General features: G+C 47.2%; 1 protein-coding gene across 1 annotated transcript in view; it reads right to left on the bottom strand.

The window, feature by feature from the left end:
- Nucleotides 1–5,380: 5,380 nt before the first annotated feature.
- The window catches only part of HSD17B12 (hydroxysteroid 17-beta dehydrogenase 12), a 158,515-nt gene continuing 148,189 nt past the window's right edge, over nucleotides 5,381–15,706 (bottom strand). The window contains exons 8-9 of the mRNA XM_063944154.1: nucleotides 8,457–8,606; nucleotides 5,381–6,280 (exon numbers count right to left, since the gene is read on the bottom strand). Coding sequence (XP_063800224.1) covers nucleotides 6,173–6,280; nucleotides 8,457–8,606 — 258 coding nt within the window. The 3' untranslated portion in view covers nucleotides 5,381–6,172. The remainder of the gene's footprint in view (nucleotides 6,281–8,456; nucleotides 8,607–15,706) is intronic.

Raw genomic sequence — 15,706 nt, 5'->3', positions numbered from 1 at the left:
AGTTTTATAAAGCCTTGTGGGGCGGGATCCGGTTTATTACATACAGCGTAAAATAAGATTTTAAACCTACCGGTAAATCTTTTTCTCGTAGTCCGTAGAGGATGCTGGGGACTCCGTAAGGACCATGGGGATAGACGGCCTCCGCAGGAGACATGGGCACTAAGAAAGAACTTTTAGTATGGGTGTGCACTGGCTCCTCCCTCTATGCCCCTCCTCCAGACCTCAGTTAGAGAAACTGTGCCCAGAGGAGACGGACAGTACGAGGAAAGGATTTTTGTAAATCCAAGGGCAAGATTCATACCAGCCCACACCATTCACACAGTATAACTTGTGATATACGAACCAGTTAACAGTATGAAACAACATAGCATCAGTCCGAGACTGATGAAAACTGTAACATAACCCTTATGTAAGCAAAACTATATACAAGTCTTGCAGAAGTAGTCCGCACTTGGGACGGGCGCCCAGCATCCTCTACGGACTACGAGAAAAAGATTTAACGGTAGGTTTGAAATCTTATTTTCTCTAACGTCCTAGAGGATGCTGGGGACTCCGTAAGGACCATGGGGATTATACTAAAGCTCCCAAACGGGCGGGAGAGTGCAGATGACTCTGCTGCACCGATTGAGCAAACATGAGGTCCTCCTCACTCAGGGTACCAAACTTATAGAACTTTGTAAAGGTGTTTGAACCCGACCAAGTAGCAGCTCAGCACAGCTGTAATGCAGAGACCCCTTGGGCAGCCGCCCAAGAAGAGCCACCGTTCCTAGTGGAATAGGCCTTAACCGATTTTGGTAATGGCAATCCAGCCGTAGAATGAGCCTGCTAAATCGTGTTACAGATCCAGCGAGCAATAGTCTGTTTTGAAGCAGGAGCGCCAACCTTGTTGGCTGCATACAGGACAAACAGTGCTTCTGTTTTTCTAACCCTAGCCGTTCTGGCCACGTAAACTTTCAAAAGCCCTGACCACATCCAGGGACTCTGAATCCTCCAAGTCTCGCGTAGCCCCAGGCACCACAATAGGTTGGCTCATATAAAAAGATGACACCACCTTAGGCAAGAATTGAGGACGGGTCCGCAATTCCGCTCTATCTATATGGAAAACCAGATAGGGGCTTTTATGAGACAAAGCCGTCAATTTTGACACTCGCCTAGCCGAAGCCAAGGCTAACAACATGACCACCTTCCATTTTAAGTGGTTCAAACCAGTGCGACTTAAGGAAACTCAACACCACGTTAAGGTCCCACGGCTCCACCGGAGGTACAACAGGAGGCTGAATATGAAGAACTCCCTTCACAAAAGTCTGTACTTCTGGGAGAGAAGCTAATTCCTTCTAAAATAAAATGGATAGGGCCGAAATCTGAACCTTAATGGAGCCTAATTTTAGGCCCACATTCACTCCAGTTTGTAGGAAGTGAAGGAAACGGCCCAGATGGAATTCTTCCGTAGGAGCATTCCTGGCCTCACACCAAGAAACATATATTTCCGCCATATACGGTGATAATGTTTAGCTGTCACGTCCTTCCTAGCCTTTATCAGAGTAGGAATGACCTCACCCGGAATGCCCTTTTCCGCTAGGATCCGGCGTTCAACCGCCATGCCGTCAAACGCAGCCGCGGTAAGTATTGGAACCAACAGGGCCCCTGTTGCAACAGGTCCTGTCTTAAGAGGAAGAGGCCACGGATCTTCTGTGAGCATTTCCTGCAGATCCGGATACCAGGCCCTTCGCGGCCAATCTGGAACGATGAGAATTGTCTGTACTCCTCTCATTCTCAACACCTTGGGGATGAGAGGAAGAAACACATAGACCGACTGGAACACCCACGGTGTCACTAGGGCGTCCACTGCCACCGCCTGAGGGTCTCTTGACCTGGCGCAATACCTCTGTAGTGTTTTGTTTAGGCGGGACGCCATCATGTCTATCTGGGGCAGGCCCCACTGACTTGCAATCTGTGCGAAGACTTCCTGATGAAGTCCCCACTCTCCTGGATGTAGATCTTGTCTGCTGAGGAAGTCTGCTTCCCAGTTGTCCACTCCCGGAATGAACACTGCTGACAGTGCGCTTACATGATTTTTCGCCCAGCGAAGAATCCTGGTGGCTTTCATTGCCACTCTGCTCCTTGTGCCGCCTTGGTGGTTTACATGAGCCACTGCGGTGATGTTGTCTGACTGGATCAGAACCGGTAGGTCGCGAAGCAAAGTCTCCGCTTGACGAAGGGCGTTGTATATGGCCCTCAGTTCCAGGACGTTTATGTGGAGACAAGTCTCTTGACTTGACCAAATACCTTGGAAGTTTCTTCCGTGTGTGACTGCTTCCCAACCTCGGAGGCGCGCGTCCGTGGTCACCAGAAACCAGTCCTGGGGGACAGGGTGATCAACTGATGAATCTGTAGATGTGACCCGGACTACTTATCCAGTAGGTCCCATTGGAAGGTCCTCTCATAGAACCTGCCGAAAGGAATGGTCTCGTAAGATGCCATAATCTTTCCCAGGACTCGAGTGCAGTGATGCACCGACACCTGTTTTGGAGTCAATAGGTCCCTGACCAGTCATGAGTTCCTGGGCCTTTTCCATCGGTAGTTAAACCTTATTCTGGTCCGTATCCAGAATTATGCCTAAGAAGGTCAAACGAGTCGCAGGAATCAACTGTGACTTCGGGATACTGAGAATCCAGCCGTGTTGTCGTAACACCTTCAGTGAAAGTGACACGTTGTTCAACAACTGCTCTCGTGATCTCGCTTTTATGAGGAGATCGTCCAAGTACGGGATAGTTCTGAAATTGGGAATGACAATCCTGTACCGCAAACCTCAGGTACGCCTGATGAGGTGGATCTATGGGAACATGAAGGTATGCATGCCTTAAGTGCAGGGATACCATAAAATCCCCCCCTTCTAGGCTGGCGATGACCGCTCTGAGCAATTGCATCTCGAACTTGAACCTTTTCAAGTATAGGTTCAAGGAATATAAAAGTAAAATGGGTCTGACCGAACCGTCCGGTTTCGGGACTACAAACAGGGTTGATTAATACCTCTACCCTTGTTGAAGCAGGGGAACTTTGACCACGACCCGTTAAAGATACAATTTGTGAATTGCATTTAACACCATCTCCCTTTCTGGGGGAGAAGCTGGTAGGGCCGATTTGAAAAACCGGCGAGGAGACACCTCTTCGAATTCCAGCTTGTAACCCTGGGAAATAATTTTTATTGCCCAGGGATCCACCTGTGAGTGAACCCAGATGTGGTTGACAAGTCGAAGACGTGCCCCCACTGGGGCGGACTCCCTCAGCGGAGCTCCCGCGTCATGCTGTGGATTTTGTAGAGGCCGGGGAGGACTTCTGCTCCTGGGAACAAGCTGTTGTTGGCAGCTTGTTCCCCCTGCCCTTACCTCTGGCAAGAAAGGACGATCCTCGTACTCTCTTGTTTCTATTTAACCGAAAGGACTGCATTAGATAATGTGGCGCTTTCTTAGGCTGTTAGGGAATATATGGCAAAATTTTTTATTCAGTTGCAGTAGTTGTGGAAACCAGGTCCGAGAGACCCTTCCCAAACAATTCCTCACCCTTGTAAGGTAAAACCTCCATATACCTTTTTGAGTCTGCATCCCCTGTCCATTGCCGGGTCCATAGGACTCGTCTAGCAGAAATCGACATAGCGTTGATTCTAGAACCCAGTAGTCTCATATATAAGACAGCATCTTTAATATGACCCAGGGTCAATAAAATGGTATCCTTATCCAGGGTATCAATTTCCGTCGATAAGGTACCTATCCACGCTGCTACAGCGCTACAAACTCATAAGATGGGGGAAAAGTTACCTCAGGTTCTTTACCCTATACATGTGTACCCTTGGATATGCAAATCATCTTTTATTACAATAATCATATATTGAATACTATTTGCCAATTCTGGCTGTAACTTTGCATCATCGTAGTCGACACTGGAGTCAGAATCCGTGCCGGTATCAGTGTCTACTATTTGGGATAGTGGGCGCTTTTGAGACCCCGAAGGTCCCTGTGACATAGGGGAAAGGCAGGGTTTGACTCCCTGTACATTCCCTAGACTCGGTGCAATAAATTCACATTAGCACTTAAACATTCCACATATCCAACCAGTCAGGTGTCGGTGTTGCCAACGGAGACACCACAGTCATTTACTCCACCTCCTCCCTATGAGAGCCTTCTACCTCAGACATGCCGACACACGCGTACCGACACCACACACCCAGGGAATCCTCTTATCTGAATACAGTTCCCCCACAAGGCCCTTTGGAGAGACAGAGAGAGAGTATGCCAGCACACACCCAGCACTAATGACCCAGGAAAAAACACACAATATGTATACCCAGATAGCGCTGTAATCTTTATTTTGTGCCAAATTATGTGCCCCCCCCCCCCTTCTTTAAAGCCCTCTTTCACTGTGGATAAGCAGGGGAGAGTCCGGGGAGCTTCCTCTCAGCGCTGTGCTGTGGAGAAAATGGCGCTGGTGAGTGCTGAGGAAGAAGCCCCGCCCCCTCAGCGGCGGGCTTCGGTCCCGCTCAAATATTTAAAAAACTGGCGGGGGCTCTTTTATATACAGTGCCTAGCTGTATATAAGTACTTTTGCCAGAAAATTGAGGTACATATTGCTGCCCAGGGCGCCCCCCCCTGCGCCCTGCACCCTTACAGTGACTGCCGTTTGTGTGTGCTGTGTGGGAGCAATGGCGCACAGCGTTACAGCCTGTGCGTTACCTCAGTGAAGATCATGAAGTCTTCTGCCGCCTCTGAAGTCTTCTTTCTTCTCATACTCACCCGGCTTCTATCTTCCGGCTCTGCGAGGAGGACGGCGGCGCGGCTCGGGACGGATGGCGAGGGTGAGACCTGCGTACCGATCCCTCTGGAGCTAATGGTGTCCAGTAGCCTAAGAAACAGAGCCTAACATTAAAGTAGGTCTGTTTCTCTCCCCTCAGTCCCTCGATGCAGGGAGTCTGTTGCCAGCAGTGCTTCCTGAAAATAAAAAACCTAACAAATATACTTTCTTTTCAGGAAACTCAGGAGAGCTCCCTGTAATGCACCCAGTCCCCTCTGGGCACCGTAATAAACTGAGGTCTGGAGGAGGGGCATAGAGGGAGGAGCCAGTGCACACCCAAACCTAAAGTCTTTCTTAAAGTGCCCATGTTCCCTGCGGAGCCAGTCTATCCCCATGGTCCTTACGGAGTCCCCAGCATCCTCTAGGACGTAAGAGAAAGAGGTGTTGGAACTGTGAGCAACGTTACCAAAGGTAAAACATCACAATTCCTCAGGAAAGGGAGCAGCGGGGGGAAAGTAAGGGCTGAAACTTCCCTTTACAATCAGTAACAAACAGGTTGTAGAATAGGAAAGAACGTCTCACACAATTACTGGTGTACTTTATTAATCTATTTTATTAGTATGAAAGCCAAACTTTTTACAAAGTCCCTTGGATAAGGAATAAAAAACATTTTTCTTCTCCAATACGTTCCAGTTTAGGGGGGTAAGTTCCCCTGGAAGTCTCTCCAGCTGGCGTTATTAGATCTAGATGGAAACCAACAAACACGCCGTTCTGTACAGTATCAGACGTATTTTACGCTACCTTATGTTAGGGGTCTTTATAGAATTGTGTGTGCAATGCAGGTATTATTTACCAATGCACAGGTCTAATTACTACTATATGTATTTGTTACTTCTATTTTTGTTCAACGCTCCTATTATATAAAAACCTGATCCTGCACAAAAAAAAACAAATTATAATATCATAAATTCAGCGTAGTAGGGGGTTCTTTAAAGCCACAACCCATGTCAGCGTCAAATCCTTGATTTTTGGGCGGCTTTTACTCCGCGCTGGTTCCCACTGGAAGAGAAAGGCCTTGTCCTTGCCAAAGCTGTAAGGCCAGTGAACAGAGTAATATGGGGGTAATAAATGGTGGGCAGCATCTGTCAGCAGCAGAGACTGAATACAGCAATCTCACCGGCCTATAAACAATTGCGCGGCTGTATATAACCGTGTAAGGGGAAGTATTTAGTAAAGGAACGTGTCTGCCCGGATTCTCAGGGTCCAGGGTATAATTTCTACATCTGATCATGACGTAGACCTGGAGCACATCGGACGGCAGTCCAGTCGCTTGGCAGGAGGGACAGGAGACCTCTGTGGGTATAAGCAGCCCAGGGACAACGGTTCTCTAGTTTTTCTTTGCCCTCTTCAGGTAACGAGCTCTGAGTCCTTTGTTCATATCCATGGCCATTTTCACAGAGATCCAGAGTGGGAGCAGCGATGCGGTGACCCAGCCCTGGGGGAAACACAACAGATGCAGCACGTCAGACCAGAGCGTCTACACTACATTGGATCACACGGACCCGAACCCCGCAGCACATTTTACACTTTAGAGTATAATAAAAGTACGCTGGATGCTTGAGACTGTGCGCACTGTTACAACCGTCCTCATTTGTATTATAGACACAGCACATGTCACTATCCCAGCCCTGGTAGACCACTAAGGGACAGCCACGATTGTGGGACTGGTTTACCCAGGCTGATGAGTTAAAATCCAGGGCAATAGTCTGCAGGGACCAGATGTACATCAAACAGTACTGGACGGTTTAACACCTTCATGACCAAACCAGTTCATTTTTTTTTTTTTACCACGGGTCTGCATCGGAGAAAACTTGTTCTACTTAGTGTACCAGAGCGGGAAACATTCTCTTACAGCCGCATATTCCAATAAGCAACTTTTTTTGTAGTTATTATATATCAAAAACAGGGAGGCTGTTGATTTACCATCTATGCCAGGGATGGGGAACCTTCGGCCATCCAGCTGTTGTTGAACTACACATACCAGCATGCCTTGCTACAGTTTTGCTATTTGGCGAAGCTAAAACTATTGCAGGGCATGCTGGGATGTGTAGTTAGACAGCTGGAGGGCTGAAGGTTCCCCATACCTGATCTATGCGATTGTTCTTTTTCCACCCAATGAAAGCCAGTCTAGAGATGTACCCCAGAATATGTATACTGTACTTTCTGCAAGGTCTCACACAGGAGAGCAGTTTTCTCCTAGCGTGTTAGTGGTTTCGGGATCCGGTCTGAAGATTGACAGTATCTAGGTCGACAATGTTTAGGTAGACCACTATAGGTCGACAGTCACTAGGTCGACATGGATGGAAGGTCGACAGGGTTTCTAGGTCGACATGTGCTAGGTCGACAGGTCTAAAGGTCGACATGAGTTTTTAAAAAAAAAATTCTTTTTTTGAATTTTTTCATACTTAACGATCCACGTGGACTACGATTGGAATGGTAAAGTGTGCCGAGCGAAGCGGTAGCGGAGCGAAGGCACCATGCCCGAAGCATGGCGAGCGAAGCGAGCCATGCGAGGGGATGCGGTGCACTAATTTGGGATCCCGGTCACTCTACGAAGAAAACGACACCAATAAAAAAACAACAACCTCATGTCGACCTTTAGACCCGTCGACCTAGCACATGTCGACCTAGAAACCCTGTCGACCTTCCATCCATGTCGACCTAGTGACTGTCGACCTAAACATTGTCGACCTAGATACTGTCGATTTGATGAACCACACCCAGTGGTTTCGTGGTCAATCCTGCACAGAGCTGTCCTCTATTAGAGCGTCCTTACCTTCCCATACATATCCACCCATACATATCCACCGGTGTAAAGTGACTGAGCTGTGACCCTGCAGGGATGAGACTCCTCAGCCTCCTTGTAGGTCGTCCATATTGTTTTGCGCACCCAGAGGAGGCGGTTTAGCCCTTAACCTCCAAACAGGACCAGCGGAATTGGCTGGTAAGTTGTACCTACATTTGCAGAGCCTACACATCAGGCAGATCGGCTTCTCCGAGGCAGCAGCTGAACTGAAGCGGGGTGAGGACAATGATCTCGTGATTGATACCGGAGTCAGAGGCAACATTTATGGTCCCTACAGCTTGTGTGCAAAAGATTCCCCATCAGGAACAACACAAAGCAATGACAGAGACAGCGATAAGATGGAGTAACGCAGACAGAACTGTCTTAGGGATATCAAACAAGCATTAAACATGGGAGTAGGCTGCTGAGTAACTGCCCGCGGGTCTGATGGCACCACCAGAGAAGGTCCACACTGTACAGGACACCAATGCAGATCCCCAGTCATCTCTCTGGGACCTACAGTCCTGCTTCCCGGCATTCTCCGGTAGGATACAGGCAGGTGGAAGAGGAGTGACTCCCACAGTGACCGCTGATGGTGATGACCATATACTCTTCGCCGAGGACACAGGAGAGAATGAGCCCCCAGGACTGAGGGGGGTTTGCTTGTGTTCAGCAGGTGCCCTGCTTCCTGAGAGTCTGTATCGCTCCCGCTAAGGGAGGAAAATACATTTCTGCAGTGATGTCATTTCATCTTGCATAGGAGTCCATGAAATTCCACGTACAGCTGCCCCCACAATATCTGCAGAAATACACCAGGGTAACTCACCATGATGGCATGGGGCAGATAGCCATTGGTTCTGGTCTGTAGGCCCACAGTCTTCAGTGCTGATCGGACGTAGGCTTCCGGGCTAGGTTTGGTCCACGTTGGTTTGCGGACTTTGCTCATTTTGGTGGCCACAAAGAACGGGAGAACACTCTGCGGAGAAACAGGAGATATTATCACCTGCACGGATCCTAAATGACAGCATTCAGACTAGGTATATAGACATGTATATCTGTAACCGCGCACTAACTCATGTTATACATCGTCACTAATTAGCACAACTTCCCCACTTACAATACATTAATAAAAAGCATTTGTACATATAATTATATGGTGTATACGGCAGGCCTAGTAGGCGCACAGGCGGGGTAGATGTCAGGCCTAGTAGGCGCACAGGCGGTACATACGGCAGGCCTAGTAGGCGCACAGGCGGTACATACGGCAGGCCTAGTAGGCGCACAGGCAGTACATACGGCAGGCCTAGTAGGCGCACAGGCGGGGTAGATGTCAGGCCTAGTAGGCGCACAGGCGGTGCATACGGCAGGCCTAGTAGGCACACAGGCGGTGCACACGGCAGGCCTAGTAGGCACACAGGCGGTACATACGGCAGGCCTAGTAGGCGCACAGGCGGGGTAGATGTCAGGCCTAGTAGGCGCACAGGCGGTGCATACGGCAGGCCTAGTAGGCACACAGGCGGTGCACACGGCAGGCCTAGTAGGCACACAGGCGGTACATACGGCAGGCCTAGTAGGCACACAGGCGGTGCATACGGCAGGCCTAGTAAGCACACAGGCGGTGCACACGGCAGGCCTAGTAAGCACACAGGCAGTACATACGGCAGGCCTAGTAGGCACACAGGCGGTACATACGGCAGGCCTAGTAAGCACACAGGCAGTACATACGGCAGGCCTAGTAGGCACACAGGCGGTACATACGGCAGGCCTAGTAGGCACACAGGCGGTGCACACGGCAGGCCTAGTAAACACACAGGCGGCGCATACGGCAGGCCTAGTAGCACAGGTGGCGCATACGGCAGGCCTAGTAGCACAGGCGGCGCATACGGCAGGCCTAGTAGCACAGGTGGCGCATACGGCAGGCCTAGTAGCACGGGCGTTAATACAGAACGTACTACTGCTCATTAGAGGAGCTGGATCTCTTCTCACCCTCACCTACCCATCCCTACATCCCCGACCTCATCTCTATCCCCCTCACTCCCGATTTCTCTGCTCCTCCTCTGACCAGCACCTCTCCTCCACCCGGGTCACTTCCTCTCCCACTCGCCTCCAAGATTTTGCTAGAGGTGCCTCCAACTTCTGGAACCCCCTGCCTCTACCAATCTTTCCAGTTTTAAACACACCCTTAAACCTAGCTTTTTAGTAAATGGATTCTACTCCAACCCTCTACTACTTACCTTTCCCTGGTCACCCTCCACCTCTTCTTCCCTTCCCCTTAGTATGTAAGTTGTGACGGGCAGGGCCCTCCTCCCTCTTGTTCGTCCCTAGTGCACTCCATGTCCCCAGTGCTCCGCCCCCTTGTCTCCTCCCCCCTCTGTGGCTCTAGTTCTGTCTACTCATCCATACGTTGGGTACAGGATCACTAAGTGATTATTTCCATCCTATAACTCCGGTTAGCTCCAGTGAGTTACCCAACCCCATGGAGAAATAAACGTTATGGTAAGAACTTACCGTTGATAACGTGATTTCTCTTATGTCCACAGGTATCCACAGGATAACATTGGGATATTGTCGAGCGACAGCGAAAATGGCACCAACACGGTCACAAGCTTTCTGGCCTCCCAGGATGCATTGGGGCCTCCACTATATAGTCCCCCCCACTGACTCAGTCAGATCAGTTCTTTCCACAGCGATTATAGGCAGGAACATTAGGTAGAGACCTGTACAGGCGATAAGAACACACATGCACACCCTTCCATACAAGAAGGAAGAGGTTTTTAGTGTTTGTCTAGATCCTCAAATCAGATGCGTCCGGGTGGGATCCCTGTGGATACCTGTGGACATAAGAGAAATCACGTTATCAACGGTAAGTTCTTACCATAACGTTTATTTCTCTGGCTGGGTCCACAGGATTATCCACAGGATAACATTGGGATTCCCAAAGCCATTTTAGTGGTGGGGACGCTCCTGATTGCACAGGAGGACCTTTCGCCCGAAGTCTGCGTCATGATAGGCAAAAGTATCCAAGGCATAATGTCTGATGAATGTGTTTATGGAAGACCATGTGGCTGCCTTACATATCTGTTCTGCTGATGCACCCTGTTGTGCTGCCCAAGAAGGACCTACCTTACGTGTAGAGTGTGCAGAGACATTAGCCGGAATAGGGAGATCTGCATGAGAATAAGCTTCAGATATTACCACTCGGAGCCATCTCGCCAGCGTCTGTTTACTAGCAGGCCAACCTCTCCTATGGAATCCGTAGAGGATGAAGAGAGAATCTGTTTTCCTGATGGCACTAGTACGATCTATATAGATTTTTAAAGACCGGACCACGTCCAGCGACGCTTCTCCCGCAGATAGTCCCGATACCTGAAAAGCTGGGACTACAATCTCTTCATTCAGGTGAAACTTTGACACCACCTTTGGAAGATAACTAGATCTCGTTCTGAGAACTGCTCTGTCTGGAAAAAAACTTAGGAAAGGAGACTTACATGATAATGCTCCTAAATCTGACACTCTTCTGGCTGACGCCATTGCCAGTAAAAAAAGAACTTTAATCGTTAACCACTTAAAATCCGCTCTCTCAAGTGGTTCAAACAAAGGACCATGGAGAAATTTAAGAACTAAATTCAAATCCCAGGGAGCTGCAGGAGGAACAAATGGAGGTTGAATATGTACTACTCCTTGGATAAACGTACGTACATCCTGTAGGTCAGCAATCTTCTGCTGAAACCATACAGTCAACGCTGAGACTTGCACCCTCAAGGAAGCAACCTTCAACCCCTTATCCAATCCTGCCTGCAGAAAATCCAAAATCCTAGCTACTTTAAAGGCTCTTGGATTGTAATTTTTTCCAGAACACCAATGAATATAGGCTTGCCATATTCTATGATATACACGGGCCGAAGAAGGCTTTCTTGCTCTAAGCATGGTTTGGATTACTTGCTTTGAAAATCCTTTAGCCTCTAAGATAGAGGTTTCAACAGCCACGCCGTCAAAGACAGGCGATCCAGATGACTGTGACAACAAGGAGCCTGCATTAACAGATCTGGACGTTGAGGGAGCAGTATCGGTGCTTCCACGGACATTCTCCACAGATCTGTGTACCAATGCCTTCTTGGCCAAGCTGGAGCTATTAGAATGATGCTCCTTTTGCCTGTTTTATCTTTCTCACTACTCTGGGTAACAGAGATATTGGAGGGAACAGATATGCCAGCTGAAACCTCCATTCTACCGACAGTGCGTCTACCAGGACTGCTCCTGGGTCCCTTGTTCTTGATCCGTACCTCGGAACTTTGTTGTTTAGACGAGACGCCAAATGGTCTATCTCCGGTAGACCCCATCTGTTCACCAGTGTCTGAAACACTTCTGGGTGTAGTGCCCATTCGGTTTCCTGAATGGTGTGCCGACTGAGAAAATCCGCTTCCCAATTTAGTACACCCGGGACAAATACTGCTGACAATGCTGGGAGATGGAGTTCTGCCCACTTTAGAATGGGAGTTACTTCCTCCGTCAGACTCTTGCTGTGAGTCCCTCCTTGATGATTTAGGTATGCTACTGCCGTCGCATTGTCTGAACGGATCTGGACTGGTCTTCCTTGTAGATTGTCCTTTGCCTGAACTAGGGCCAAGTAAATGGCTCTTATTTCTAACAGATTTATCGGCAGGCGACTTTCCCTTGCAGTCCATTTTCCCTGGAACCATAGGCTTCCGAGTACCGCCCCCCAACCTTGCAGGCTGGCATCTGTCGTCAGGACTTGCCACTCTTTTATCCAAAAGGGTCTCCCCTTGTTTAAATGGTCTGTCTGTAGCCACCATGCTAGAGACCTTTTTACATTTACTGGAATCTTTATCATCTGCTTCTTTATTGTTTGATGATTTCCGTTCCATTTTGTCAAAATGAGATGCTGCAATGGTCTGGAGTGGAATTGCGCATATTCCACCATGTCGAACGTTGATACCATCAGACCCAACAGTCGCATTGCTGCATGGACTGACATTGTCTGGGCTTGCAACGCTTCCTGAGCCATGACCTGCACCTTGACTATTTTCTTCTCTGGTAAGAGAACTCTCTGTAGGTCTGAATCCAATATGGCTCCCAAATGAACCATCCGCTGTGATGGATTCAGGGACGACTTCTCCCAATTTATGAGCCACCCGTGTCTCTGTTAACAAACTATCGTCTGTTGGAAAAAACCAGAACAAAAAGAGTAGCCCAGACGCGCTGTCACAGCTGCCAGAAGGGATTGTCAGTCCCTAAAAATGTTTTAGAATAAGAAAGTGAAAACTGGCGCTTATGTGTTTCTCCAATAGTAATTAATGACTGTGGATCAATTTCAATAAAAATGACATAAAATTTATTACCTATACATCACAAACTAAAAACATCCGAAACGTATATATCAGATATAAAATTAAGGCATAAATGGAGCTAAGAAATATTTGAAAGTGGCTGCTTTTAGTGTCCACAAAGGATCCCGGACTAAGTGCCGTGTGCAAAGTTCTCTGGTGAGAAGGAATGAGTACAGCTGGTATTACCCGTATTGATGGAGACTTCCAGAGGTTTGGAAATTTTTCAGCAAGCAAGCTGTGGCATTGGAACAAACTGGGTCTCTCCAATCAGTGCTGTACAGATGAAATTCCTCAGAGTTCCAAATGGCAGGTTTTAAAAGTCCATATCTGGATCCGTAGTCAGAAGTAAGTACTTCTGATGAAGCTAGGTGACTTAACCTAGGGAAACGCGTTAAGTGTTGAAGCTGCCACGACCACTACAAGTGTCCCACTTTCAAGACGGATCCAGATATGGACTTTTAAAACCTGCCATTTGGAACTCTGAGGAATTTCATCTGTACAGCACTGATTGGAGAGACCCAGTTTGTTCCAATGCCACAGCTTGCTTGCTGAAAAATTTCCAAACCTCTGGAAGTCTCCATCAATACGCGTAATACCAGCTGTACTCATTCCTTCTCACCAGAGAACTTTGCACACGGCACTTAGTCCGGGATCCTTTGTGGACACTAAAAGCAGCCACTTTCAAATATTTCTTAGCTCCATTTATGCCTTAATTTTATATCTGATATATACGTTTCGGATGTTTTTAGTTTGTGATGTATAGGTAATAAATTTTATGTCATTTTTATTGAAATTGATCCACAGTCATTAATTACTATTGGAGAAACACATAAGCGCCAGTTTTCACTTTCTTATCGTCTGTTGGAGATGGCTCAACAGTAAATCTTGCGACTGTGCTAAGATTAATAGGTCGTCTAGGTATGGGAATATCCTTATCCCTTGTTTGCGCAGACAAGCTGCCATAACCACCATGATCTTGGTAAACACCCTGGGTGCTGTAGCTAGCCCGAAGGGCAGAGCTTGGAACTGGAAGTGTTCCTTGAGGATGGCAAACCTGAGGTAACACTGATGTGATAGTGCTATAGGCACATGTAGGTAAGCATCCCGCACATCCAGAGATACCATATAGTCTCCCGGTTCCATAGCCAACATTATGGAGCGTAACGTCTCCATGTGGAACTTCGGGATCCATATGTAATTGTTCAACATCTTCAGATTTAGGGCCATATTCAATTAGCAGTGATAACGGACTTTTCACGTGAAAAGTCCGGTTTCCGGGTGAAAAACCGGACTTTTCACGTGAAATGCAATTACAGCCTATTCAATTATCCTGGAAAATTTATCGCTGATCATGTTTTCACTAATTTCACTTCACCTTCTCTGAAGCAGGTGAAAAGTTGGGAAAAGTCACTATTTTAAGGTAAAAATGTTTAGATATGGTACAGAACTCCTGGGACACCCCCCTTTATGACTAATTAGGCACGTTGAAGTTTTTAATTATTTTTAATTGGCCAATAATGACATGTCATTTTGGGGGTGAAAAAGTAAAAAGTGATGGAAATTGGGGTTCAAGGTATGGGACAGGTATATTGGGGTGCTTTATGAGTGGGACAGGTGTTTTTTAGGCTTGCAGATGGGAGTAATCGGTCTGTTTCCACTTTTTTTTTAAAGTACCCTAAAATGACCCAAATATATACTTATACCCATTTTCATGTACCCCAAATTTAATGAGAGCATTTATTTTGCTCAAAAAAACTTGCTTTCTATCATTTTTTTGCATTTAAAAAAAATGCATATAACCGCCATTTCACACAATTTAAGTCCCCAAAAACTCTCTAATGTGATCTCTAACACACTTCTCTTCTGTTTTCCTATGTTAGTTTAGCATTTTTTGGGGTACAGGCTGATTTCCCCATTTTCACCTGCACTTTTCACTGCAAGAATTTTCACGTGAAACCCGGTCGGAATTGAATAGGTCGAAAAATGGAGCGTTTTCGCGGCAATTTTCGGCCGATTGCCGCGAAAAAATTTCGGGCGAAAAATTGCCACGAATTTGCGAAAAATTGAAAAACGGAGCGTTTTCGCGGCAATTTTCGGCCGATTGCCGCGAAAAAATTTCGGGCGAAAAATTGCCACGAATTTGCGAAAAATTGAAAAACGGAGCGTTTTCGCGGCAATTTTCGGCCGATTGCCGCGAAAAATTTTCGGGCGAAAAATTGCAGCGAATTTGCGGATAATTGAATACCCTAGTTAGGGGGATATTCAATTATCCGCAAATTCGCGGCAATTTTGCGCGGCAATCGGCCGAAAATTGCCGCGAAAACGCTCCGTTTTTAAATTTTCCGCAAATTCGCGGCAATTTTTCGCCCGAAAATTTTTCGCGGTAATCGGGTGAAAATTGCCGCGAAAACGCTCCATTTTTCGACCTATTCAATTCCGACCGGGTTTCACGTGAAAATTCTTGCAGTGAAAAGTGCAGGTGAAAATGGAGAAATCAGCCTGTACCCCAAAAAATGCTAAACTAACATAGGAAAACAGAAGAGAAGTGTGTTAGAGATCATATTAGAGAGTTTTTGGGGACTTAAATTGTGTGAAATGGCGGTTATATGCATTTTTTTTTAAATGCAAAAAAATGATAGAAAGCAAGTTTTTTTGAGCAAAATAAATGCTCTCATTAAATTTGGGGTACATGAAAATGGGTATAAGTATATATTTGGGTCATTTTAGG

Source organism: Pseudophryne corroboree, chromosome 11, assembly GCF_028390025.1.
Source record: "Pseudophryne corroboree isolate aPseCor3 chromosome 11, aPseCor3.hap2, whole genome shotgun sequence".
In the NCBI taxonomy this organism is placed as follows: Eukaryota; Metazoa; Chordata; class Amphibia; order Anura; family Myobatrachidae; genus Pseudophryne; species Pseudophryne corroboree.
Note: the sequence above shows the minus strand (reverse complement) of the source record. Positions and strands in the feature narration are given on the sequence as shown.